The sequence below is a fragment of the Lutra lutra genome, chromosome 8 (assembly GCF_902655055.1).
Source record: "Lutra lutra chromosome 8, mLutLut1.2, whole genome shotgun sequence".
NCBI classification, from domain to species: Eukaryota; Metazoa; Chordata; class Mammalia; order Carnivora; family Mustelidae; genus Lutra; species Lutra lutra.
Window position 1 is genome coordinate 50,786,141 of NC_062285.1, and position 26,167 is coordinate 50,812,307.

Genomic DNA, 26,167 nt, shown 5'->3' on the forward strand with positions numbered 1-26,167 from the left:
ATCTGTTTTCCTTTTTTTTCTTACCCACCACTGCCCACCCTGGGTCTGCCTTGGTCTGCTTCCATCCTTGGACTAGATGATTTCTCAGCATGCCCAATTTCAAGGGGGAATTATTCCTGCAGGAGTCATGGAGTGTGACCATGCAGTCTCACAGGGAAAAAACATGTATAGGCTATTCCTAGTTCAGAGAGCTACTCCAATTGTATTTTAGTTCTTCTTCTTCTTTTTTTTTTTTTTAAGATTTATTTATTTTTATTTGAGAGTGAGAGAGAGAGAAAGCCTGAGCAGGGGGGAGGGGCAAAGAGAGAGGGAGCATCTCCAGCAGATTCCCTGCTGAGGGCAGAGCCCTACTTGGGGCTCGATGTCACAATCCTGAGATCATGACCTGAGCCGAAACCAAGAGTCGGACACTCTTGGTCAATTTGGTCAACTGACTGAACTTGGTTCAACTTGGTCTACTTGGTCAACTTGGTGAACTGACTGAACCACCCAGGCATCCCTACTTCTTTCTTTTTAAAAAGTATCTTTTGTGAGGTGCCTGGGTGGCTCAAATGGTTAAGCGTCTGCCTTCAGCTCAGGTCATCATCTCCAGGTCCTGGGATCGAGCCCCACTTAGGGCTCCTGACTCAGCAGGGAGTCTGCTTCTCCCTTTCCTGTCTCTCCCCCTGCTCATGCTCTATCTGTCTCAAAAGAATAAATAAAATCTTTTAAAAAATAAAAAATATCCTTTGTTTCTCTGCTGGGATGAGAGATGGACCCGTGGATCCAGCTGTGGGATGTCTGCCAAGAGCTTTTTGTAGGGAGAGAGAGGGAAGGGCTGCAGTGAGTATTAGGGGCCATGGAATAAAAACTTCAATTATGTGTAGGCCCGACTTCTGTGGGAGGAGTCTGGTACCTTCCATTTTCTTTTATGTTTTAGCTATTTCCTTTGCTCTGGGGATCCTTTGGAGCATTTGCATTAATTCTCTGCCTGTGTCCTCTCTTCCCAGTTATTTAGGCTACATGGAAATCCATTGTCCGTTTTTCTTTTTTTTTTTTTTTAAATATTTTATTTATTTATTTGACAGAGAGAGATCACAAGTAGAGAAGCAGGCAGAGAGAGAGAAAGAGGGAAGCAGGCTCCCTGCTGAGGAGAGAGCCCGATGCGGGACTCGATCCCAGGACCCTGAGATCATGACCTGAGCCGAAGGCAGCGGCTTAACCCACTGAGCCACCCAGGCGCCCCATTGTCCGTTTTTCAAAGACCATAAAATTGGAAGAACCAGGGTGGAGACCATATGTAAATTTATGTAGATGAACACACACTAATGGCATCTTCTCTCCCTTCTATAACTATACTAGATAAACAAGAGATGGAGGTGATTATTAATCATTGAATTAATAAAAAAAGCATTATTGCTAGGTCTGCAACACCATAGGGTTTTAGTAAGGACAAAAAAAGATAAAGTATGTAAAGAAGTTCTTCTCAAATTTGAACATGCATAGTATCATCTGGGAAGTTTGTTAAAATGCAGACTTCTAGGGGCACCTGGATGGTTCAGATGGTTAAGCATCTGCCTTCGGCTCAGGTCGTGATCTCCAGCCCTGGATCGAGCCCCATATCCGGCTTCCTGCTCACTGGGGAGTCTGCTTCTCCCTCTTGTCTGCCTCTCCTCCTGCTTGTGCTCTATCTCTCAAATAGATAAATAAAATCTTTAAAAAAATTGCAGACTTCGGATACAATAAGTCTGGGTTGAGGCCCAAGATTCTGCATTTCTAATAAGCTCCCGGGTGATTCAGATGTGGGGTGGACCTCACTTTGAATAGCGAGGGTGTAAAACACTTAGCTTGTTGCCTTGCACACAGTAAGTATTTAGTCAATGTTACGACCCCAAATAATTTGTAAGAGTCAAGAAGACCCTCTACCACCAAACGTCTTCACTATATCTGAAAACTTCTGTGTTTTTATTGTGTAGCATCTTTTAAAAATGAATATCCTTGGGAGGACTTCCGCGTATGAATTAATCAGATTACTGCCTTCCCAGCCCTGCCAGTAATCAGTGCTAAAGGATCTAGAATTATTTTTTTTTTCTTTTTGCCAGCTCCATTGAAATATCATTTATATATAATAAAATTCGGTTTAGGTTTTGCTGACTTTTGACAAAAGGAGTTAACTGACAGTTGTGTAACCACGACTGTAGTCATGATATAGAGCTTTTCCATCGCCCCCAGAGTTCCCTCATGCCCCTTATACAGACTAGAAATGTTAATGGAGAGAAGAGGAAGGGGGTTTCAGAATCGTGGTGGAGGAAAACCAGCAGCTCCAGTTACTTGAATTTTGCCTGGGGATCAGATCCCAGTCCTGCATCCCCCAGGCCGCCTCCTCTCCATCACCCCAGGAATGCTTTGACAGATTTTGAAATCCCCACGGACTTGGAAGTGTATTCATTCCTCATCAATTTAAAGTGACCCATTCATCCCAGTGTGGCCAGAACCTTCCTAGTTTTAGTTTTCAAGTTCCCATGTTTAAAGGACTCGCCGTAGGTCCCAGACAAACTAGGATGCTTGGTCACCCCAGCTGTGATGTTGATGCTGTTGTGTGATGCCTTCTGTCATGGAGCACAAAGGAGGCACTCAGAAAACGAGTCAGTGGGTGGACACACAGATAAACCCCTCACTGTGGACAGCTGCAGATTCCTGGCCTGGAGAACAGAGACCTGGATTCCAGACTGAGTTTGCCGGGATCACACCGTTGGAAAGTGGCTTCTCACCCTAGCTCTGTTTCCTCCACAGAAAAGAGGGGGTCTGTGGTCCACATACACCTGGGATAGTGTGCTGATGGCACTTCCGCTAGGCTTCCTCGCTCTCTCCCTTGCCTTTTTCTCCTTTCGGGTATATCTAGTAGATCAATAAATCATGTACAGGGAGGCTGATAATGGAACTGCTGATGGGCCTGGCGTATGCAGAATGCTTCTGTGACAGCAGTAGAGTTTGGACCTTGAACCAAGCAGCTGTGCCTGGGAGTTGGAGGATCAAGTCTCTCTCCAGCTAAGTGTGTGTAATGACCCATTTGCTCTTTGTGCATGCCTGGGAGAGAGGATGGTGGGCAGACGGAGCCTGTTGAGGAATTTTCCTGGGTGGCTGAGAAGTTATCCAGGAAAATTGTGTAAGCCTCTTACCTATTGGAGGCAGCTGTTTCCAGCTGGGCTAGTGCTGGGAAGCAGCATCTCAGGGTCTCATTCAGGTTCCAGAAGGTTAAAAATCAGAAATACCAAAACTTGGGCTGAACCCTATGGGTGACTTAGGGTCAGGGAGCTGTATTCTATTCCTGGTTCTGCCACGTATTGTCTGTAGGACCTCGTATTCGCCTCTAATTTTCATTTTCAATGGAGTGAGTAGCTGTGCTGCCTAACTGACTGGGTGATGTGATTCCTGGAGATGACTGGTACATGTGGGAGTCCCTGAAACTGACATGTACACAAATGCCAGGTGGTATCACTACCTGTAGCCTTTGGGTCTGTTTGTGGGGGGCTGACTCGGGGGGAGGGAATTTGGGGATTTTGTCTGTTTAGTTCCCCAAGTAATGTCCTTAATACCCTCTGACTCCCAATAAGGTAGGTTTGAGAGAAGTACTGTTTCTTTGCTAGGGAAGACACCCCAGCCTGCCTTCCTCTTTGACAAAATTCCTGACTTCTTGGGAAGTTTTCCTTGGCTATAAATTCCACTCCTGCTCTTATTTCCAAATTTGGGGTGGGGGGTGGGGCAAGAGCTCTACCTGAGCCCTTCAGCTAAGCCCAGCCAGATACCCTTCCTACCTACAGCGTGTGAGTGTGTGAGGGGCACTTTCTCATGTGACTGAGCATCTCCCTCTGGGGCTCCAGGCCTGGAAGAGTTAATCGAGCCACACCCTCAGCAGGAACGGCCTCGGACTTTGTGCTGAGCAGCGGTCTCTGGCCTCTCCTGGCTTGACTGGCATAGGGAGACTTGGCGAGAGGAGGCAGCACTGTAGAAGGTCAGAAGAGTGGACACTGGCAAGAGGAGGGCAACCTCTTTCCTGGCCTCTCCGACACCATGGACAGCTCCCGTTAACGAACGCACCTCTCTACCCTCGGGGCCTTGGGACTCCTATGCCCCCTTCCTGTCCAATTGGGATTTCATTCACCATTCTCCAAGAGACACTGAAGTTATACCCTAGTTCCAGTGTTGGGTGAGTCTTGCTTTGGCCTGTCACTGCTCTGCCCATCTAGGGGTGCCCTATCTGGGGACAGCTTCCTTTTTCCCCTCCCCCCCCAAAACCATCACATTCCCACTCCCCTCCAATCCAAATCCAAAGAAGATGCCTTCCACCAGCCCCACTTCTCCTGCTCACCCCTGCCTGCCAAGTTACTTAAAAACTTTTATTTTTTTAATGTGGAAAATGTGGGATAATAATAGTACCACTTCATGGGGATATTGTTTGTAAGCATCAAATGAATTCGTGTATGTAGGGTTTGGAGCCCTGCCTGGCTTGCGGTATCTGATTGTTAGAGATTGCTTTTGTCATGATTACTGCTCTCTTGCAGTTGTGTCCTTCTAGGAAGTGACAAGCGCTCTCATTTTCTGAAACTTGGGGAAAGCAGAGCAAAGGCTGAAGGCAGCCTGCGTTCCCCTCCTGCCCCACCTTCCATCTCTGCCTCCCTTCCCTCCCCCACCCAGGTTCAGTATTGCTGGAGACTAGAAGGATGTGGCTTTTTTATTCCTGTTAGGGAGTAGCCCTGACCATTGTACTAATGATTCTGTCCTGCACCAGGCCACCCCACCTACTTGGGCCGCAGGAAAGACCCAGGAGGGTCGGGCTTTCTCCCTAGGTTGCCCCTGCCATGTGCTCATTGTGTGAGGAGCCCCACAATAACTCTGCTCCTCCTTGCCCACTCCTACCTGAGCTAAAAAGCTGGGAGTGTCCCTCTGGGGCAAAGTCCATGCCGGAAGTTTACAGCAATGTGTGTAAAAGCCGGAGATGGAAACATAGGGATAGCCATGTAGGCACATGGAGGGATCATGACAGCTAATTGATGTGGGAGAAACCAACCTCACTTTTATTTAGGGTATTCTAATCTTTGCTGGAGGAACTTCTCTAAGTCATGTCCTCTAATTCACCAATCATCTCATCCGACCCCCATTTAGAAGGTGAATCTCAGGGTGCCTGGGTGGCTCAGTGGGTTAAAGCCTCTGCCTTTGGCTTAGGTCATGATCCCAGAGTCCTGGGATCGAGCCCCGCATCAGGCTCTCTGCTCAGCAGGGAGCCTGCTTCCCCCTCTCTCTCTGCCTGCCTCTCTGCCTACTTGCGATCTCTGTCTGTCAAATAAATAAATAAAATCTTAAAAAAAAAAAAAGAAGAAGGTGAATCTCATGGTGGCCATGAGAGGGACCTTCGCAAGGATGTTTGCTCTGGGTGTGGGTGGGCTGGGTAACTGAACTAGAGGTTGCGAGAGGTAGGAGGTGAGAAGGAGAACTGGGGGCAGAGGGTCAGGGAGGCTGGACCCTGGCCAGGGCTTCCGTGCTGGGGGTGGACGGGCAGGGAGTGAGCTTTCAGAGCCTACCATTCCTCCCCAGGCTGCTCTCCTGGAAGCACAGCCGTGCTCCCCTGGTGTAGGTTGCTGCCTGCTGGGTGCCTTACTTACCATCCATCAAAGTCAGGTGGTCCCCTCCCACCCCTGCCCCACCCCCACCAGCCCGGGCCTGGCCCGGGGAGCAGGGGATTCTCCCCACTTGGCGAGCATTTCCACAGCTTCCCACAGTTAGCTTGGGTTAGTCCAGAGGCCTCCCTGGGTTGAGGACGGTCTCTATGGCCAGAAGCTGGAGGGGAGGCTCTCTTAGCTCCTTCTGCCCTCTTCTCCTCACACAGTTACTGGCCCCTAAAGCTGAGCAGACTTCAGCCAACTGATCCCCTTATTCCCAGGACCAGCAGCCCCTCTGGACATGGCTCTTCTGGAAGGCTGTGTGGGGGTGGAGGACCTGGTGCTCCTGGAACCCCTGGAACAGGAGCCTCTGCTCAGGAACCTCCAGCTGCGCTATGAAAAGAAGGAGATTTATGTGAGTGCTTGTGGGTGCCCCTGGCTGCGGGGGTGTGGCCAGAGCAGTCCTGTGCTCCCACCACCCTTCCCAGCATCCCCTACAGCCCTGCTCATCCTCTTTCCTTTTTTTTGCCTCCAGACGTACATTGGTAATGTGTTGATCTCAGTGAATCCCTACCAACAGCTGCCCATCTATGGCCCGGAGTTCATTGCCAAATACCGGGACTATACCTTCTATGAGCTGAAGCCCCATATGTAAGTAAAGGGACCGAGGGAAGGCTGACAGGGCCCGCACTTCCTGAGAGCGGACACCCTGATTTCCTCTATCCTTTCTCCTGAAGGAGGCTCTCCAGCTTCCCCACCACCCCCCCGCCACCCTGGTCCCAGGAAGCCCTTCCTAGACCTATCCCTTGCTCAGTCTAATCCAAGTGAGAAGGGCAGATGACTCTGGGGGCTGGAGATGGAGAGAAATATGGGGTCTTGGATTAGCCCCACCTTAGTCATCACCTGCTTCCTCCCCCCCGAAGCTATGCTTTGGCAAACGTGGCATACCAGTCACTGAGGGACCGAGACCGAGACCAGTGCATCCTCATCACGGGCGAGAGCGGAGCGGGCAAGACGGGTGAGGGCCTTGGCTGGGGGCAGGGGGGGGGGTATGGCATGGAGTCACTGCTCGAGCTCCCTCCTCATCTCTTTCCCAGCCAGGTCTGGCCCTGCCCCACCCCAGGAATCCCTCCCCGGCTTTTCTGCTTCTGAGGGGTGTGAGGTGCTGGACTTGAAGGGAGTTGGGGGGGTGGGGATTCACGTGAAGGTTTCCCTCACACAGAGGCTAGCAAGCTGGTGATGTCCTATGTGGCGGCTGTCTGTGGGAAAGGGGAGGAGGTGAACTCTGTGAAGGAGCAGCTGCTTCAGTCAAACCCGGTGCTGGAGGGTGAGGATTCCAGTCTCTGCCTTCTCTGCCCCCGCACCCCCTCCCCACGGGCCCCAGAGACACTTAGCCCTACACCCTCTCACCCCGTTCTTGTTCAGCCTGAAAAATCCGGGATTGGCATGATGGCTGGAAGACCTTCCTCCTTCCCCTTCTCAAGAGCCCCTCTCCTCCCCTCAGTCACCTCACCTCCCCTCTCCCCATCTCTGCAGCTTTTGGCAATGCCATGACCATTCGCAACAACAACTCCTCTCGATTTGTGAGTGACCATCTCCCTGGCCTGGGAGGAGAGGGTGTGGGGGCTTGAGATGGAGGAATGAGGCACAGACCCCTGTGGGACAGGGTGGTGAGAAGAGGAGGAAGCAAAGTCTCTCTCTCTCTCTCTGGTCTCTGAAGGGAAAATACATGGATATCGAGTTCGACTTCAAGGGATCCCCCCTTGGTGGCGTCATTACAAACTGTACGTGTCTCCCCATTCTTTTTTTCTTTTTTAAGATTTTATTTTTTTTTATTTGAGAGAGAGAGAGAGAGAATGTACAAGCTGGGGTCAGGGGCAGAGGGAGAAAGAGAAGCAGACTCCTTGCTGAGCAGGTGGGACTCGATCACAGGACCCTGAGATTACGCCTTGAGTCAAAGGCCGCCTCTTAACTGACTGAACCCAGGCTCCCCAAACGTGTATCCCCATTCTGCTCACCACCTCTCTCTCCTCCCCACCCCACGGTGTCCCTTTCTGCTGATTTGCTACCTTAGGAAGGAATAGTAGGCCACTGAGACTGCCCAAGCCCTCAGAACGCCAGTGATGAGGGCCAACTTAGAGGGAAGCTGTGGCATCTCCCAGCCCCTCAGGATGTTATTTTCTAATCTACTGCCAGATCTGCTGGAGAAATCCCGAGTGGTGAAGCAGCTTGAAGGAGAAAGGAACTTCCACATCTTCTATCAGCTACTGGCCGGAGCAGATGCCCATCTGTTGAGTATGTGCCTGTCCCAGACACAAGGCCGAAGAGCCCAACCTCCATTCCGTTTCCTCTGGGCTCCTGCAGCCCTCAGGCTTCTTCTCCCTGTATTCCGCGCTCTGAATCTCAGCCACTCGTACAATCCCCTGACCTCTGTGTTCTCTTCTTTTTCTGGGATTGTATTGCTAGGAATGAACCTTCTGGACTCTTATTCCTCTGTCCTGCTTGGTTTCCTGTTTCCCCAGGCTGGCTTCAAAAACGGAACACTTATTTCCATCTATCATTCTTTCCTATCTTCAGTTTAAGGGGCTTTATCGATAGCTCAGCAGAAAATCTGGCAAGATATTCTAAGTGTTCAAGAATGTTTGATGAGCTGTAGTAGAAGCTGTTCCGGGTCTACATCTGCCTCACCCAGGCCCTGTCCTTGATTTACTCTTCTTAGATGGTTTTATGGAGGTTTCACTTATTCATTCATCAAACATCTCCTGAATACCTACTGTGCTCGAACATAGTGCTGGCCTCTAGTGATGCAGAGTTGAGTAAGATGACATGGACCCTGTCCTCAAGAACTTACAGTCTCCCAGGGATGACAGCTATTTGAACAGGAACACAGCAAAATACAGTGTGATCAGTGCCACAGGCCTGTGCTGGAGGCTGTCAGAGCACTAGTCATGGAGTACCCTGCCTTGTCTGGGGGAGCACTGGATGCTAGATCGGCCCGAGGTGGCTCTGGGTGGGCAGCACCATGGAGTCTGGTGGGACTTCAGGCCTTGCCAGTGTTTGCCTCCCAATCCAGCCTCTAGCTGTGAGCATTGTGGGTGTCTGGCCCCCAAGGACCTACCTTTTGGTTTCTGGTTGTTCTCCCCTGGACTTGTGACTCTCTCCTTGCCCCTTGTGGGGGTCTCCCGGTTCAAGAGCCCCTATAGCTCACATACTTCCTTCCTGGCTCCATAGTCTTGGTTGTGTTCAGGTTGTCTGAATCATAGGCACTAGTAGCCTGTTCTGGTTGATTCAACGATTGATTGAAGCCAAGTCTGGATAGGGCCTCCCTGGTGTCATCATCCCAGGGCCTTTCTGACTCATTCTTTGTCCAGACACCCCTCTTTAGGAGGTTCCTGTTTCAAAATTTGTGTCTCAGGGGAAGCTGCCATTACACTTTAGTTTGAGGGATATTCCCTGATTCTCAGATTGGGTAAATAACAGCTAATTGGTATCTTTCAAGGTCCATGCCTAACCTACTCCTTCCCACCTCAGGTGAACAGCTTTGACCATTCCCTTGATTCATTTCTTCTTAAGAAAAAAGTTTGTATATGGCAGCCAGGCACACAGGATATGAAGATGAAAAACACAGTCCCAACGCACAAGGTGTTCATTTGTGGGAGAGACAGAAGAAAACAAAACCTTGCCCATATGTTGTGGGCTGGGATAGAGGCTCACCATGCGGGGAACACAAGAGAGACTTTTGGCTCAGCCCCACAATGTCAGAGAGAAGGGTCCAGAAGAGGGGTCAAGTTTGGGGAACAGAGCATCTGACACTTTGTTGGTGCTGAATGAACAAATAATGAATGGGCCAACTCTGGTCTAGGTGAGGTGTTGAGGCTTGGAGTGGGTGGGAGATAGGTGCTCACCCTTCTTTCCTCACCTTTGTCCTCTCAGAGACACCGAGAACTGAGCAGGATGGAGAGTTTGCTTGTTTTCATTGTTTAGAACCCTGAGGGTGAGACGAGGCATGGAGTGAGTCTTTTCTTTCATAAAAGTTGGAAAGAAATAAGATCATAAAAGTTGGATTAAGAATGCCCAAACCCTAAATACTACTTAAAAATTTCGTCTATTCTCATGGGAATTAATGATCCCCAAACAAAGGAGGCAGGGGAAAAGTCTAAAACAAAAATGGCTCCTTTGAATTAATGAGTATACCAAGCTAGGTCAGGGACTGTGAGAGTCAAGGCCATAAGCCTCCTGAGAGCCTGTGTACTAACCCTCTTCCCTCGCACTGGCCCTCCCAGAGGCCCTGAAGCTCGAGAGGGACACAAGTGGCTACACCTACCTAAACCAGAAAGTGTCCAGAGTGGACGGCATGGACGACACCTCCAACTTCAAGGCCGTACAGGTGGGTGCCCAGGGTGGGCCCTTAGGTCAGCTCCTGAGCCCAGGCTTTGGCTTTGAGAAGGGACGCATTGAACTGCCACCACTGTTCAGCTTCTGATTTCTGCTCTCTCCTCAAGAGTGCAATGACTGTGATTGGGTTCTCGGAGGAGGAGATTCAACAGGTGCTTGAGGTGACGGCCCTCGTGCTGAAGCTGGGGAACGTGGAGCTGGCAGATGAGTTCCAGGCCAATGGGATATCAGCAAGTGGCATTCAGGATGGGAGAGGTCTGCATCGCCCTGCTGGTAACCCCAAGCAGCTCCCGAATCTTCTACTACGATTTCTGTTCTTCCACCAACTCCCATGTCACTGACTTCACTCTGATTCAGTCCCGCTCCGCCCATTCTCGAGCTCTTCCCTAGACACACTGATGGAGATTCCCAGTGAGACACTTTGGAATGAGGTGATGAAGTTCGATAGACCTAGATTCTGGGACCTCTCTGAATCTCAGTGTTTTTACAAAGCATTTCGGGAGATTGTCCTATTGAAGTGGAGAATGCATTCAAAGTGTCCAGAGCTCCCTCTGTCCTCCTCCTCCTCCCCCCCCAGAAATTCCTCCTGGGCTGTGTTCTGGATGGGCTATAAGGATATCCCCAGCAAGACCCAGGGACACCTGTCTCCCAGCAGTGTCACTTCTCAGCCCTCCTTCCCTGGGAGGAAAGCCCTCTTTTCAGGCCATGTTGTGTTTACCTCCTCACTCCAGGAATTCAGGAGATTGGGGAAATGATGGGTTTGAAATCAGAGGAACTAGAGAAAGCTTTGTGCTCAAGGACCATGAAAACAGCCAAAGAAAAGGTGGTCACTGCACTGAATGTCATTCAGGTAAGGGCCCTATGGGGTGAGGCTGATCTGGGGACTCTTCTGTGGCTACTCCCCTAAGCAGCTGGCCCTGCCTGCAGGCTCAGTATGCTCGCGATGCTCTGGCCAAGAATATCTACAGCCGCCTCTTCAACTGGATCGTGAATCGAATCAATGAGAGCATCAAGGTGAGAGGTGGCTCTCTGCTCCCAACACTCTCCTGTCTGCCTCACCTTTCTTGCCCTGGTCACCATCCCCATACTTCAGGTTCTGAGACGAGCAGAGGAGGAAGGACGAAGCGTAGGGTTCCATTCCTTCCAGTAGTGTGTTGTTGTGGAAACATCTCTAGTTTTTGGGTTTGACTCTCTGGATCCCCTATTTACTGCCTGCGTGGCCTTTTCGTTTCACGGAGATTGTGAGCCTCAGTTTCCTGACTTGGAAAATTGGACACTAATGGCTACCTGCTTCACAGGGCTTAGTGAGGACTGGATAAAATTATGTACGTGGTTACCATATAACCCAGAAATTCCACTCCCAGATATATATCCAAGAGATTTGAAAACAGATGTCCACATAAAAACCTGTACCCAAAAGTTCAGAGAGGCATTATTCATACTACCCCAAAAGTAGAAACAACTCCAATGTCCATCAGTTGATGAATGGATAAACAAAATGTGGTATATTCATACAGTGGGATATTAAGAAGGAACGAAGTACTGATTCATGCTCAGCATGGACAAATCTTGAAAACATTCAAGTGGAAGAAGCCAGACACAAAAGGTCACATTATGTATGGTTCCATTTATATGAAATATCCAGAATAGGCAAATCCATGGAGATGGGAAGCAGATTGATGTCTAGCAGGGACTTGGGGTGGATGGAGGAGAAGGGGGGAGTGTCTGCTAATGGGTATGGGTATAAGATTTCTCTTGGGGCTGATGAAAATGTTCTGGAATGAGGTAGTGGGGATGGTCATATACCTTTTGGATATACCAAAAAAAAAAAAAAAAAGCACTGAATCATACACCTTTAAAGGGTAAATTTTATGGAATGTGAATTAGATAAAAATGGAGCTAGTATTCAAAGCTTTTTGTACATGAAAATGCCATTAATTCAGAAGTTATTACTGAAAGGCAGCTGAGAAAAATAGGATTTAAATCTAGGTCTGGGTAAATGCTTAGCTCTTTTGAAATTTGATTTGTTCATCTGTAAAATGGGAATAATCACACCTTCTAGGGTTATTGTGAGGTTTCTTGAAGTAAGAACGTAGACTTTTTTGTAAAATGCCTTACAAATCTAAGAGATGGCTATTGTCCACAGAGGATCTTACAGTCTTCCTGCCTCATTCCCTGGGAGCACCAGCCTAGAATCTGTTCACATCTCCCTTCCTCCCTCCCTCCCTCCCTCTACTTGTCCTCTACCATGCAGAGGAGGAAGAAGGATAAAATCACAGCAGTCTTCTCCCAGCATGGTCAAGCTCACCCGAGTTCTGTTCACCCTCTGCTCCAGTCACCTCCACCCCAGAAGGGCTTGGCCCGGTTTGCAGAGGAGGCCCATCCTCAGACTTATCTTTTCCTCCTCTTCAGGTGGGCACTGGGGAGAAGAAGAAGGTAATGGGGGTCCTGGATATCTACGGCTTTGAAATTTTAGAGGTGAGAGAGTTTTGCCCAGCTGCAGCACCCTGCTTCCCCCGGGGTTGGGGCACGTAGACTCGGGGCTGGGGAGGGGGTGGTAAGAGAGGGGAGGCGTAGGGCCGAGAGGCAGAAAGGGGCTTGGGCTGAGCGGCTCCCTTTCTTCCTGGGGCCCCTCCCTCAGGATAATAGCTTCGAGCAGTTTGTGATCAACTACTGCAACGAGAAGCTGCAGCAGGTGTTCATTGAGATGACGCTGAAAGAGGAGCAAGAGGAGTATGAGAGGGAGGTACGCCGCCGAGCCTTCCCCTGCTTACCCTCTTGGAAATTGCTTCTGGGCACGTGCCCGATCTGTCCTTTTCCCCCATCACAATTTCCTCTCACTTGTCCCCAGATGGGAACACAACGGACAACAAGTTTCCCTTGCACAGGTGCAGTCCAGCATTACCGAGGAGCCCTGGTTTTTGCTCTCCATCCCTTAGGCCCTCTGTGCCATCCCCCTCCCCGCCCCCCCCTCCCCCGGCCCTCGGGCCATGCAGGGAAGGGGCAGACGGATGGAGGGGTGTGTGGGGGGAGACCTCACGCGGGTGTGGCGACAACTGTGCGTGGCCTGCAGCGCACTGTGAACCAGATTTAGAAGGGCCATTTCTCCTGCCCTCATCACCCTACCACATCCCTTTTGGTGCTTTTCTTTAACGTCTCAGAATTCTCTGTCTCCTGGGGCCCTGGCTGATGTCACTGTCCCCGCCTGTGGCACTCTGATCCCAGACTTCCTCCCCAGAAGTGCCCTATGGCTCAACATTTCCACACTCCTTCCCCTGTTTGCCAAGAACCCTTGTTTTCTGTGGCTAGGTGTGAGAAAAGCTATCTGATTGAGCTAACCCACTCCAGAGTGTGAATGGCTGAGAGTCTCACTCGCCAACCCCCCCCCCCCCCCGGGGAGGGATGCTGCCCGGGAACCATCAGGGATCCGCTGTGGCAGAATTTCAGGCAATGTGGCCACAATGTGTGGGAAAGGTTTTATTTTTTTTTTCTTAGTTGTTTTGTATATTTTTATTTTAAAAATTTAATGATCAAATGGAGAACACATTCCCATGCTTCGAAATTCAAAAACTTCTTTAAAAAGCCCATAAAGAAGAGCTCAGCTCCCTCCCAGCTTGTCCCCAGCCTCCTAGAACTCCTACCATCTAGAGCCAACTGAAGGGGCCCTCTTTTCACAGGTCTTTTATATGTAATCAAGCAAATCTATAAGTACATTTGCCCACAGAATTTATTCAAATGGCAGTGAATACAATCTGCTCCATATCGTGCTCTCATCAGTTAACAAGAGATCTTTCTGTATCGGTAAACAAAGAAGCATCTTTATTGCTACTAGGATTGTAAGGATCTCATATTTCATTTAACTAGTTGGGGAAGGCATATTGGGGATGAAGTAGGAGGACAACTCTACTTAATTCCACTACGAGTTCCCTAAAGATCTGTGATTCCCTAAGGATCCCTAAAAAGAGAGAGAGGCTTGTGTTCCCCTGCCACATCCCCATACCCGGGAATGGCCTGAGCCTGGGAGGTGTTGCCCTTGGGGTGGAATCAGGAGCCATCTCACCTGCAGCTATCCCTAAAGCGGGGAGCAATTATCTTTGGGTCTTCTTCTGTACCATTCTTGCCTTTGTTAAAAAAGATTTATTTATTGGAGCGCCTGGGTGGCTCAGTCGATTGGGTGTCTGCCTTTGGCGCAGGTCATGATCGAGCCCCGTGTTGGGGGCTCCCTGCTCAACAGGGAGTCTGCTTCTCCTTCTCTCTCTGCCCTACTTCTGCTCTCGTTTTCTCTCTCTCTCAAATAAATAAATCTTTTTTTTTTTAAGATTTTATTTATTTATTTGAGAGAGAGAGTGCGCACGTATGTGTGGGGCTGGGGGGAGGAGGGCAGAGGGAGAGAGAATCTCGAGCAGACTTCACACTGAGCACAGAACAAGTGACCCTGAAATCAAGACCTGAGCTGAAATCAAGAGTCAGAAGCTTAACTGACGGAGCCACCCAGGCACCCCCATTCTTGCTTTAAAAAAACAAAAACAAAAACTACACAATCCCAAAGTATCAGGTAGATTAGTGGTTCTCAAACTAGGAGCATCAGGTGTTAGAAAGGCAGATTCCCGGGCTCTGTCCCAGACATGCTAAGTCGGAAAGCCTGGGGGTGGGGCCCAGCAGTCTGTTTTCCCAAGCCCTCCAGATCACCGCGATCCAAGTTCGGGAAGCCCTGATGTAAGTCTTTGAAGATGTATTAAGTTAGGTCTGCTATTTGATGAAGTTGGCTCGTGCACTTTGGCTTAGAGGTTTTTGTGAGAGCAGCGTAGCCATTCCCTCTTCCACATACTCGGGGACCCTTCTCTACTGCCACAGTGGGGTAACCCCTAGCCCAGCCTTCACTCAACATATGACACCTCCCTCTCCAGCCCACAGTGCCTATAGGGCACTCTGAAGCATTTCCCTGTCCCTCACAGCTGCTTTGGGTCCTCCCACGTGTCTAGCCACCCACCCCACAAATTCTCCATCAAAACCTTGGAGGGATGGGGACCTAAACAGAAATCACACCAAGCACCCCCTTAACTATGGGGCTTTCTGAGTCCTTTGTGGGGTGGGTCAAAGGGAGCCTGAGTCCCATGAGGTCTTCAGAGACTTGTCTTGGACCTGCTCCTGTAACCTGTCACATTACCTCTTGCCAGGGCATACCATGGACAAAGGTGGACTACTTTGATAATGGCATTATCTGCAACCTCATTGAGCATGTGAGTTATCCTTCTCTCATCCCTGAGACCTCCTTCCTCTTCCAGACTGCCTGAATATCCTTGCCCTGTCTCTCCTACCCGCCTTTCCCTGCCCCACTTGGTAAAGATGGTAAACAAGACAAAGGATGAGGGGCAGAGGGACAGCAGTGAGGATGTGGACATATTGGAGGCCCTGGCCTAGGTTGGGCTGATCTTGTTTCCCTGACCAGAATCAGCGAGGCATCCTGGCCATGCTGGACGAGGAGTGCCTACGGCCTGGGGTGGTCAGCGACACCACTTTCCTAGCGAAGCTGAACCAGCTCTTCTCCAAGCACAATCACTATGAGAGCAAAGTCACCCAGAATGCCCAGCGCCAGTATGACCACACCATGGGCCTCAGCAGCTTCCGTATCTGCCACTATGCGGGCAAGGTGACATGGCAGGGCTGGAGGGTAGAGACCAGGGCTGGGCGTGGGCGAAAGGCAATGGGGGAGAAACTAAGGGGAGATGAGATCTGGGAATACGTCATGCTGAGACTGGGAGCACCAGTTGCTGGGGCAAGGTCATGGGCCCTCCAGACCAACAGCTGTTCCTCTACAGGTGACTTACAACGTGAACAGCTTCATTGATAAGAACAATGACCTACTCTTCCGGGACTTGTCCGAGGCCATGTGGAAGGCCCGGCACCCCCTCCTTCGGTCCTTGTTCCCTGAGGGAGATCCCAAGCAGGCATCTCTCAAACGCCCCCCAACTGCTGGGGCCCAGTTCAAGAATTCTGTGGCCATACTCATGAAGAACCTGTATTCCAAAAACCCCAACTACATCAGGTGACATGCTGGGCACATAGGAAAATGCACTGTATGTGATGACACATGCAGTGTCCACACACAATGTCCTTTGGGGGGTGTCTCCGGAATAGGGGTGTCAGAGGCCCCTCCCTCATAAAAAACAAAGTCAGATGAGTTGCTGAGAGTCCTGGAGCAGGGAGAGCCATCAGACTTTGGTAGGAACCGTGCTTCAGTGAGTGAAGCTGGAAAGGCCAGTGTGTTCACTTCCTCTGAAATGTTTCTACTCAGGGGAATGTGTGCAGAACAGGGTTCTGGAGACCAGAATGGGTCACACTTGCAAAGGTGAAGCTCCTGAAGCCTGTGCCTCCACCCCAAGGTGTATAAAGCCCAATGAGCATCAGCAGCAAGGTCAGTTCTCATCGGAGCTGGTGGACGTCCAGACTCGGTACCTGGGACTGCTAGAGAATGTGCGGGTGCGACGGGCGGGTTACGCCTACCGCCAGAGGTACGGGCCCTTCCTTGAAAGATACCGATTGCTGAGCCGGAGCACCTGGCCTCGCTGGAATGGGGAAGACCGGTAAGACCCCTGGGGGAGACAAGGGAGCAGGGAAGGGCAGCCAGGGACCATCTGGGCCAGGGAGGGAGCAGACAGTGGAAATCCCCAAAGGTTCGTGAATGGATACTTGGGGAAATGAATTCTCACTTTTCAGGGGCTCTGAAATCTGTGCAAGCCTGGAGCTCTTCTCCCTGGGTAGAGGGAGTTGGGGAAAAGTAAAAGAAGGCCCTCCCTGGGATGGGCCTGGGCAACTTTCCCCATCTGTTCCTGTAGGGAGGGGGTTGAGAAGGTCGTCGGGGAGCTGAGCTTGTCCTCAGAGGAGCTGGCCTTCGGGAAGACGAAGATCTTCATCAGAAGCCCCAAGACTGTGAGTAGGAGGAGGCACTTGTGTTTGGCAGGGGGTAGGAGGCAGCCAGGTTGGAGAGCCCCCCAGTAAGAGGCCGGGCTTTAGGGAAGCATCCGTAACTAGGGACGGATGGTGGGTGAGGTAGTCTGCTCTCAGCCAGGACTTCATCCCTGGGAACTGAATCCTTGGGCTATGCCCCTGCCCTGAGCCCTGGCAGATAGGGGCCTGCACAGCCCACTCTGAGTGCCTCTGGCTGGGGTGGGACTCCTGGGGGTCCCGGGGATGCGCCCCTTGTGTCCAATCGTCCAAACCTAGCATAGGTTAGTTACAGGCAAGGCAATAACAAAATACAAACTCGTCAGAAACACTGAAGGAATCCATGCTGCCTGGCCCTGTACACATACTGAGACAGAGTTCAGTAGGTGCCCAGGGAGTGACTGAGCATTGAGGACACCACTGGCTGGGAAGGCCAGGAGCCCTGGGTGCCACCAGGCCAGCATTTCACCACCCACCCCCCCTTCCACTCTCTACAGCTGTTCTTCCTGGAGGAGCAGCGGCGCCTGCGGCTGCAGCAGCTCGCTACAATCATCCAGAAGACCTACCGGGGCTGGCGCTGCCGGGCCCACTACCAGCTCATGCGCAAGAGTCAGATCGTCATCTCCGCCTGGTTTCGGGGCAGCAGGGTACCGCTTACCACCCCTACCCCCCCAGGGCTCACCCCCTGGCTCTCATAAGAGACTGGGAAGCGGGACAGCTGGTTCAGGAGATGGAGTTTCTTTCTAACAGTCCTATTGTTTTCTGCAGCAAAGGATACTATACGGGAAGATAAAGTCCTCGGTATTGCTGATCCAGGCTTTTGTGAGAGGGTGGAAGGTAACCGGGAAGGGCAGAGGGGCCTCTTCCCCACACACAGGTCCTTCCCCACATGCTTTCTCCCTGATTGTGCCAAGTGCAGGGCAGAAAGTGGAGCAGGGAGTGCGGTGTGACGGCAGGTCTGCACCTGCGCAGTTGTGCGGTCTGCTGTGGGTCTGGGAGGGTGGCCGCGGGCGGGGGGGATGTGTCTGTGTGCAGGGGTGTGTCTCCGACTTGGAAACAGAGCTCTGCCTGTTGCTTGGAGGGCCCTCCTCTTGGCCAACCCGTCTGCCTCTCCCTGCAGCACAGTCGCAGCTCTATCTTACTGTGTTCTTTGTGTGGGTGAAAAATATAGAACCTCTTCTAGATCTGTCTTCTGTCATCTAGGTCTAACTGTCTCTCTTTGACTCCTTTCTCCTATGTCCCTGCCAGGCCCGCAAGGATTATCGAAAGTATTTCCGGTCAGGGGCTGCCCTCACATTGTCAAATTTCATCTATAAGAGCATAGTAAGTGGTGGGGTTCAGGGGTGGAAGGTGGAGGGTTGGGTGGGGCACAGGTTTGGAAAAGGAAGATGAGTGGTTTGAGAAGAGGTGACTCAAGGCTTTCCCCCCAACAGGCTTCTTCCATCTGCTCCTACTTAGTGTTGAAGTCGGGGGATAAAAGGGAGTGGGACAGCCACCAGCGGGAAGCAGGCTACAGTGTCCCAGGGCCCAGGGACAGAATGGGAGGGCGTTCTGGCCTGAGCGGACACGGCTGGCAACCTTGTGGCCAGAAGGGCTCCCAGCACACTCACTGACTGAGCCGTGGTGAATAGGCTCAGGAAGAGATGGGCTGGGTGGTTAACAGCCATGGAAGAGGCTGACCCTTCTGGAAGAGCGCCGTGAAGACGCACATAGGGCTAACTAACTCAGCCTTCCAAGATCCATTTTAGGGTTGGGGTGAAAGTGGAGGAATCCTCCCTTCCACCTCTTCTGAAACCATAGCAAGTGAGTCCAAAATTAAATCTCAGGAGAGATTTTAATTCTGGAGGCTCTGGGTCCAGGTGGCAGGAAGAAGCCAGGACATTCAAACTCTGGGCAGCTTCCAGGGAGAGGAAAGTGGACAGAGGAGGGTGTTTTCCAGAGACGCCCATCCAACAGCAATGGTGCTTCTGAGGAGCAGCAAGGGAAAGCAGACAGGGAGAGAGTAGCACTTCCAGTGACGCCTTGCAAAAAGCCAGAGAGAGGGACGGAGAGCAGGACATGTTGGACAGAGGGCTGGGGTAAAGCAGAGTTGACCTCTGCTGATTCCATTTTTGACAGTTAGGACTCTTACTAATTATGCTTCTGGAATACACTCATTGGAGCTCCCCTTTGTGGTTGGAGTGGTGGGATCCTTACTGGGCCTCCTCACTGTCTCCCTGAGCCTTTGCTATGTCCTCCTTCTCCTGCCCCAGGGGGGCTCCATCAGGATGGCCCCAGACTGTCTGCTTTCCTAGAGTACATGCTCTCTCGCTGCATCCCTGAGGCCAGTAATCTGATTCAACTCTTACCTCCTGACTGGCCGCTCGTCTACCTTTTCTTTTATCTGCATATTATCAGGCATCTGCTGAATGTCACCCCAGCAGCTGTTGGGTTTAGACCAGTATTTCAGTGAACCACAGCCCCTACAGAAGCATGTGTACAGGGCCAGGCAGCATGGATTCCTTCAGTGTTTCTGACGAGTTTGTATTTTGCTATTGCCTTGCCTGTAACTAATGCGAATACCTACTATTTTTTGAATACTTACTATGCCCTAGGCCCTTTACATGCATTGACTCTAATGCTGTCAAAATCCTGTGAGGTAGACCCTTTTCTTTCCTGCATTTGGTAGGCCCAGAGAAGCTGACTAACTCGTGAGGGGTCCTGCAGGTGGTAAGGGCAAGAGAGCTGGGATACACACTGTTTGACTCCAGAGTTTTAATGCCTGCCTAAGACTGTCTCCCCACACGGTCCCCTCTCCCCCGACAGAGGCCTACCCGGGGCAGGAGGGCTATAAGGGGAAAGGCAAGACTTTCTAGATCTAAAGAAAAACAATTAAAAAGAGAAAATACTCAGAGATTCCACATCAGTTAGAACATGGGGGATTGTGGAAAATGCTTAGGAATGTTCATTGAATTAAATCAAACTAGACTTGACCAAGGACCGGGAACTTAACGGTTAGACCAAGGCTGCTAGATCTTTGTGGTGGAAGTATCAAAGAGCTGGGATAATTCCTGCAGAGTTACAGCAATATACTGAGTACACTGCCTTTTTTCTATTTTAATTTTTCTAACCTAATGTCTTAGTAAAAATTTTCCATAAAAATTCTGAAAACTGGGGCGCCTGAGTGGCTCAGTGGGTTAAAGCCTCTGCCTTCGGCTCCAGTCATGATCCCAGGGTCCTGGGATAGAGCCCCGCATCCAGCTCTCTGCTCAGCAGGGAGCCTGCTTCCTCCTCTCTCTCTCTGCCTGCCTCTCTGCCTACTTGTGATCTCTCTCTGTCAAATAAATAAATAAATAAAATCTTTAAAAAAATATTCTGAAAACTTAGAAGTGCTCAAAATCAAGCTATTCTTTTTTTTTAAAAGATTCATTTATTTTAGAAGAAGAGATTATGAACAAGCGAGGTGGAGCGGGGCAGGGGAGATACAGAAGGAGAGAGAGAGAGAATCCTGAAGCCGATTCCAAGCTGAGCAAGGAACCCGATGTGGGGCTTGATCTCAAGGCCCTGAGATCATGACCTGAGCTGAAATCAAGAGTCAGCTGCTTCACCAATGGCGCCATCTGGGCACCCCAAGATCAAGCCATTCTCCATATCTTCAATAATTCTACCCCACAAACAAACAGGGTGCTCGGTGCTCCCTCGGATATAAAGACTTGAGAATCCTTGTTCTTTATTTGGGGAGAGTAAACAGATGCCATGGGTGAAACTTGATTGGATCCCAGAACAGGAAAAATAAAAACAAAGCTAAAAAGAACATTTTTAGAAGTTTATAAAGGACGTTAGGAGAAATTTGAGCATGCATCGCTGTCGGATGAGTGTATCTAATTAATGTTAGTCTTCTTAGGTATGGAGGTGCATTTCAAAGGACGGGTAGGGTCTGAGTGGGCAGAGCTGAGCCGAGAGCAGCATGGACTAAGGCACAGAGAGCTAACACGTGGGCTGGGCAGAGGGCGTGACGAGGAGTCCTGTCTGAGAGGCGTGCCAGCGTAGTGCAGGGATCCTGTGGCACGAGCTTGGGCTCTAAGTGGAAGACTTTGAATGCCAGGTGGAGGTGTTGGGCTGGACTGATCAGAGAGGAGGGGAGGCGGCCCCCGCAGATAGTGGTGGCTAACGGTAGGCAATTGTGAACCAAGACAACAGGAAGGTACAGGAGGGAACTGTCAAAACATGGAGGCCAGTTTTCACCTTGGTTCCTCTCACCTCTCCTACCCTGGGCAGCAAATCTCTGCTTGGAACCAACCCTTCCCTCCCTTTAGTCTCCCGATCACACTCTTACTGGCCAGCCTCCAGCCTACACTTGACACCAAAAGAGATCGGGGAGGGGACTCCCTTCCATCTCCTCACTCCACTTGATGCTTCTTGCTCTGGGGGGGCCTCCCTCCTCTCGTGTGGCAGGATCTAGAGGAGAGTTTGCCTCTTGGGAGAACTTCCTTCTTATCAGTCCACTCCCAATCCCGCCCCCTCCCCACGTAGACACAGAAGTTCCTGTTGGGGCTGAAGGACAATTTGCCGTCAACCAACATCCTGGACAGCACGTGGCCGGCCGCCCCTTACAGGTGCTTCCACGCAGCTAACCAGGAGCTGCGGCAGCTCTTCTACCGCTGGAAGGTGAGGGGGGCCCGGCGCGGCACTTCTCATTTCTCTTTCCCTCCTCCTTCTGATTTTCCTCATCTGCCTCCCTCTTCCACTCCCCCGCCTTTTTTTTTAATTGTGAAAAAGCATACATAACAGAATTGGCCGTTTAAACCATTTTTAAAGTAGACAGTTCGGCGGCATTAAGCACATTCACATCGTTGTAAGACCATCACCCCGTTCATCTCCACACTTTTTTCATCATCCCAAACTGAACCTCTGTACACATTAAGCAATAACTCCCCACTCCCCCACTCCTCCAGCCCCTGGAACATCCACTCCACTTTCCCTGTGAATTTGACTATGCTAGGGGCCTCATACAAGTAGAGTCATACTTTTATGTCTGTCCTTTTATGTCTGGCTTATTTCACTTAGCACAGTGTTCTTCCGTTCAGGAAATACTTACTGAGCACCTGTCTAGACTAGGCCTTGTGCTGTGTGCTGGGCATACAGCCCTCCCTCCTAGGGCTGGCATTTGATTGTTTCCAACCCTCTCCCCCAGAGACCCTCGGGCCCCAGGGCTCCTTCAGCCCCTGCCCTCTCTGAAGTGCCTCGAGCCTATTCTGTTTGCTGTCTCTCCTCTTCTCCACTTCTCGGTTGTTCTTCCCACCCACCCTCCCCAGGCCTGCCCCCTGCCTCCCGGAGCTTAGCCCCTGCCCCTCCCCCCACAGTGCAAGAAATTCCTGGATCAGCTGTCCCCGAAGCAGGTAGAGATCCTGAGGGAGAAGGTCTGTGCCAGTGAGCTGTTCAAGGGCAAGAAGGCTTCCTACCCCCAGAGGTGAGGGCCCCTCAGACCCCGCGCAGTCAGTCTCATCACGAGCAAAGGAGCATCCCCCAGGTGGATTAGGGCAATGGTTCCCAAACTTGGGTGTGCATAGGCACCACCTGGCAGGCTTGATAACACCCAGATATGGCTGCACTCCCTTCTCAGAGTTTCTGATTCAGCAGGTCTGGGGCTGTGGGCCCAAGAATTTGCCTTTCTGACAAGTACCCAGGGGACGCTGCTGCTGGTCATGGCCCACGCTCTGAGAACCACTGAGAGAGAAGATATGGTGGAGGATGGGGAAAGGGGCGTGGGAGGACTACGAGGGGAACTCATTGCGGGGAGGCCCAGGGCCTTAGGGGTCAGTGATAAGGACCTGGTCTCCACCGTGTACCTCCTGTGTGTCCTCAGTGTCCCCATCCCATTCCACGGTGACTACATTGGGCTGCAAGGGAACCCCAAGCTGCAGAAGCTGACGAACGGAACGGATGGGCCTGTTCTGATGGCAGAGACCGTGAAGAAAGTCAATCGTGGCAATGGCAAGGTGAAGGCCCGCATCCTGAACCCCTCTCCGGAGCTTGCTCCAGAGTTGGAAGGGTGGGGGTTCATCCTTGCCTTTCCTCACACTTTCCTCTTCTGTCTTAGATTTCCTCCCGAATTCTTCTCTTGACCAAGGGGCATGTGATTCTCATAGACACCAAGAAGTCCCAGCCCAAAACTGTCATTGGGCTGGACAGTGTGGCTGGGGTGTCAGTCACCAGCTTCAAGGATGGGCTTTTCAGCTTACATATGAGTGAGGTATCAGAGCTCCTTGGCTGCAGGCCCTTAGGCTGGGGAAGGCGGTGGGCATCATGGGGTTGGGGTGGGCTGGGGGTGATGGGGCCCAGACCTCTCACTCTGGGCCTTCCATGCCTCTCAGGCTGCTCCTATGGAGGAAAAAGGAATCCCGTCCTCACTCTTTCTCCCCCTTCCTAAGATATCATCAGCGGGCTCCAAGGGGGACTTCCTGCTGGTCAGCGAACATGTGATTGAACTGCTAACCAGAATGTCCCGGGCTGTGCTGGATGCCACACAGAAGCAGCTTCCAGTCACCGTGACTGAGAAGTAAGGCCATGAGCTGGGGCTGAGGGCCAGCTTGGGGGCAGATAACCAAGCTGTTGGTCATTGTGACCGGAAAAATCCGTGTAGTCAGAAACCAAAGCACACTCTGTCAGGGCAAGCCTCGGAGGTCTTCTTAGTCTCCCCACCCAAGTTGTCTGGGGCCCTGAGTCTTCTGATGCAAGGGGAGGAGAGATGCGCTTCCTTCAAGAAGGGGAGGGGAGGCCATCATGAAAATACGGGAGTAGGGGTGAGAGGATGGGGGTACTAGCTTTGCCCCTCTGCCTGCTCGCCCTCCAGTTTCTCAGTGAGGTTCAAGGAGAGCAGTGTGACTGTCAAGGTCATCCAGGGCCCTGAGGGCGGTAGAAATGGCAAGCTAAGCTGCAAGAAGAAAGGGAGCCGTGGCCTGGAAGTGACCGTATAGTGAGGAGGTGGGGGCCGAAGGCGGAGACAGCAGCTTCTTCTCCTGGACCAGTGCCCATCCTGCCCACCCGTGTTTGTGAGAGAATCTCCTGTCCAACCCCTCTGATCCCGGAGATGGGGCTCAGAGACTGAAGAGCCCTTGAAGAGGACCTTTCTCCCACACTCTTCCAGTCTCCTCTCCCTTAGAACTTAGCTTCCTCCCACCCTCAGGCTCTTTGACCACTAATAAAACAAGTGACTTTCCAAACATTTGCTCAGTGTGGGTGAGTCCCTGTTTCCTGGCCTTCACAGGACTTGTACTTTGACTGCCTTCGCCCCCTTCCCCCTCCTCAGGCTCCTTGGAGCTAGCAAATGCAGATAATAAGAATGGAAAAGAAGGGAAATTGTCTCTGGCCTCCTCGACCGGCTGAGCTCTGGCGGGGTTTGGAGAGACTGGGGTGGGGGTGGGGCAGCCAGCGATGGGGCTCAGGTCCCAGGTGGCCATCGGGCTGATTCATTAAGTGTGTCCCTGGAGGGAAGAAGTGAGGATCCCTGTCTTGTCGGAAACTAGGATCCTTTGGAGATTTAGCCTGAAAAGAGGCCCAAGGCTGGAGGGCTCATGGGAGCTGAGGTGAGCTTGGGAATGCAGGGTCCCCTACACCCAGGAGTTGCCCCCTCCATCCCCCAGCTCATCACCGGGCTCTGCCACATGTGCCCCCCAGCATCCTCTTCCTTTCTGTACACCAGAGATGCTAGGCTTCTGCCAACAGTTTTCTTGCTAATCACTGCCCAGCAGCTGGGGCCTGCAGCTGGTAGCACTTGCGGGGGTGGGGAGGCTCCGGGTCCCAGACTCTCCCACCCCTAGGACTGCCCCCGCTTCATTTATTTCCCTTGGGTCACTGCCATTATTTTTTTCTTAATTTTCAACTGTCTCACACCATCTCGTCCCCTTTTCTATGGGCTCTCACTAATATCAGTATGTAATATTTTGTATCATGCTCTGAATATCTCCCCTTTCCCTTAGTATCTGTTTCCTTATAGACTGTGCTTGTCTCAGCCTCTCCCAGCCCCGTCTCTACCTTTAGGGAACAAGCAGCTCCTGTGTTTGCCATAAAATGTAGATGTGTGCTCTGTGAGAGTGTACAGACGGCCGCCTTTGTTCCTGTCTCTGGATGTCTCTCCCTCATTTCGCCATCCCTACCTTCCTTGCCTCTTGCCTGTCTCCACCACTGAGCTCCCTGTGCCTTGAGGCTGGGGATTCCCTCTACCTCGATTTTCCAGAGCTTCCATCAGCAGCAGGCGGCTCACGGCCCCAGGTAATCACGCCTGCGGGAGCCCTGATTAACTTCTCTTCTTGCCTGTGGATTAATCTCGCTCTCTGAGCATCAGTCCTGTTCTGGCACACCCCGCTCTGGGCTGGGAGAGGGCACAGGGAGTCTGCTTTTCCTGGGCACATGTGGGTCTGTGTCCTGAGAGAGGGGAGCTCAGGATCCTAGTCAGCCTCCCGCTGCCCACACCCCGCCCCACCCCGCCGCCCCAGCTCACCCCATCCTTGACTTCTCAGAATCAGGCCAAGGAGGAGATCGTGTCTGGCGAGAGGGGGCTGGTTACCAGAGCCTGGCCGCCCCCGCTCTCCGCCTCATCTCCTGCTCCCAGGGCCCAAATTGTCGTCACTTTCCCAGTGAAGTGTCTGGTCATTTTCAGAAGCAATTTCAGGAGAATATGCAGCTGCTGCTCCCCATCCTGCTTTCCTTCCCCAGGGCTGAAGGCACTGTCTGCTCTCTGGACTGGGGAGAGGTGGAGGAGGGGAAGGGCTCCAGTCCCTGTCATCCTCCTGTCCTCCCTGCAGCTCTCATGTGGACTGATGCTAGTCTGAGGAAGGGTGCGGGCTCATCTCCTTTATTCTCCCATCCCTCCCTCCCCTGCTGCCCATCTCTGCCTCTCTTCTGGGGCCAAGGAGTGTGGGTTTTCATCCCCCAAAGCCTCTAGGGGGGCTCTGTTGTCCCACCTGTGCAATAGGGCTTGAAATGGCTCCACTGGGCCGGGAGAAGCTGCCGTTCTGCTGTCTTCCTGCTCGGCCAGTCCAGCATTCTCGAAGTCTGGGTGGTTTCTCTGAGGGCTCGGGCCTGGAGGCCCCTAGGCCCCGTGAGGAGCCATCCGAGCGCCTCAGCTCACAGCAGCTCTGGCGCCGCGTTCCTGGCTCAGCCCATCCCCTCCAGTTCCTTGCTGAGGGCCATCCGCCAGCTGTCGCCCGGCT

General features: G+C 51.7%; 1 protein-coding gene across 6 annotated transcripts; it reads left to right on the top strand.

The window, feature by feature from the left end:
• Positions 1–3,086: 3,086 nt before the first annotated feature.
• On the top strand, positions 3,087–24,180 carry MYO1A (myosin IA). 6 transcript variants are annotated; one of them, XM_047742991.1, is made up of 29 exons: positions 3,088–3,453; positions 3,896–4,186; positions 5,862–6,051; positions 6,172–6,287; positions 6,560–6,654; positions 6,859–6,963; positions 7,173–7,219; positions 7,357–7,420; positions 7,833–7,931; positions 9,920–10,023; positions 10,139–10,286; positions 10,763–10,881; positions 10,959–11,045; positions 12,444–12,509; positions 12,673–12,777; positions 15,209–15,271; positions 15,481–15,681; positions 15,851–16,077; positions 16,415–16,615; positions 16,868–16,961; positions 17,474–17,623; positions 17,745–17,813; positions 18,225–18,299; positions 21,489–21,623; positions 22,319–22,425; positions 22,822–22,954; positions 23,056–23,208; positions 23,387–23,514; positions 23,809–24,180. In XM_047742991.1, exons 3-29 carry the CDS (start codon positions 5,938–5,940, stop codon positions 23,930–23,932), a joined length of 3,129 nt encoding a protein of 1,042 aa, XP_047598947.1. In that variant the 5' UTR covers positions 3,088–3,453; positions 3,896–4,186; positions 5,862–5,937; the 3' UTR covers positions 23,933–24,180. The 6 variants fall into 6 exon arrangements, 5 of the variants coding, with proteins under 5 accessions (XP_047598947.1, XP_047598945.1, XP_047598946.1 ...); XM_047742989.1 differs by having other exon boundaries at positions 5,918–6,051; XM_047742990.1 differs by having other exon boundaries at positions 3,958–4,186; positions 5,918–6,051.
• The last annotated feature ends 1,987 nt before the right edge of the window (positions 24,181–26,167 follow it).

Coding starts and splice junctions, on each gene's coding strand:
- MYO1A (XM_047742991.1), top strand. CDS start 5,938: ATGGCTCTTCTGGAAGGCTGTGTGGGGGTGGAGGACCTGGTGCTCCTG. Junction 7,220..7,356: donor ACAACAACTCCTCTCGATTT/GTGAGTGACCAT, acceptor TGGTCTCTGAAG/GGAAAATACATGGATATCGA. Junction 22,955..23,055: donor TCAATCGTGGCAATGGCAAG/GTGAAGGCCCGC, acceptor CTTCTGTCTTAG/ATTTCCTCCCGAATTCTTCT.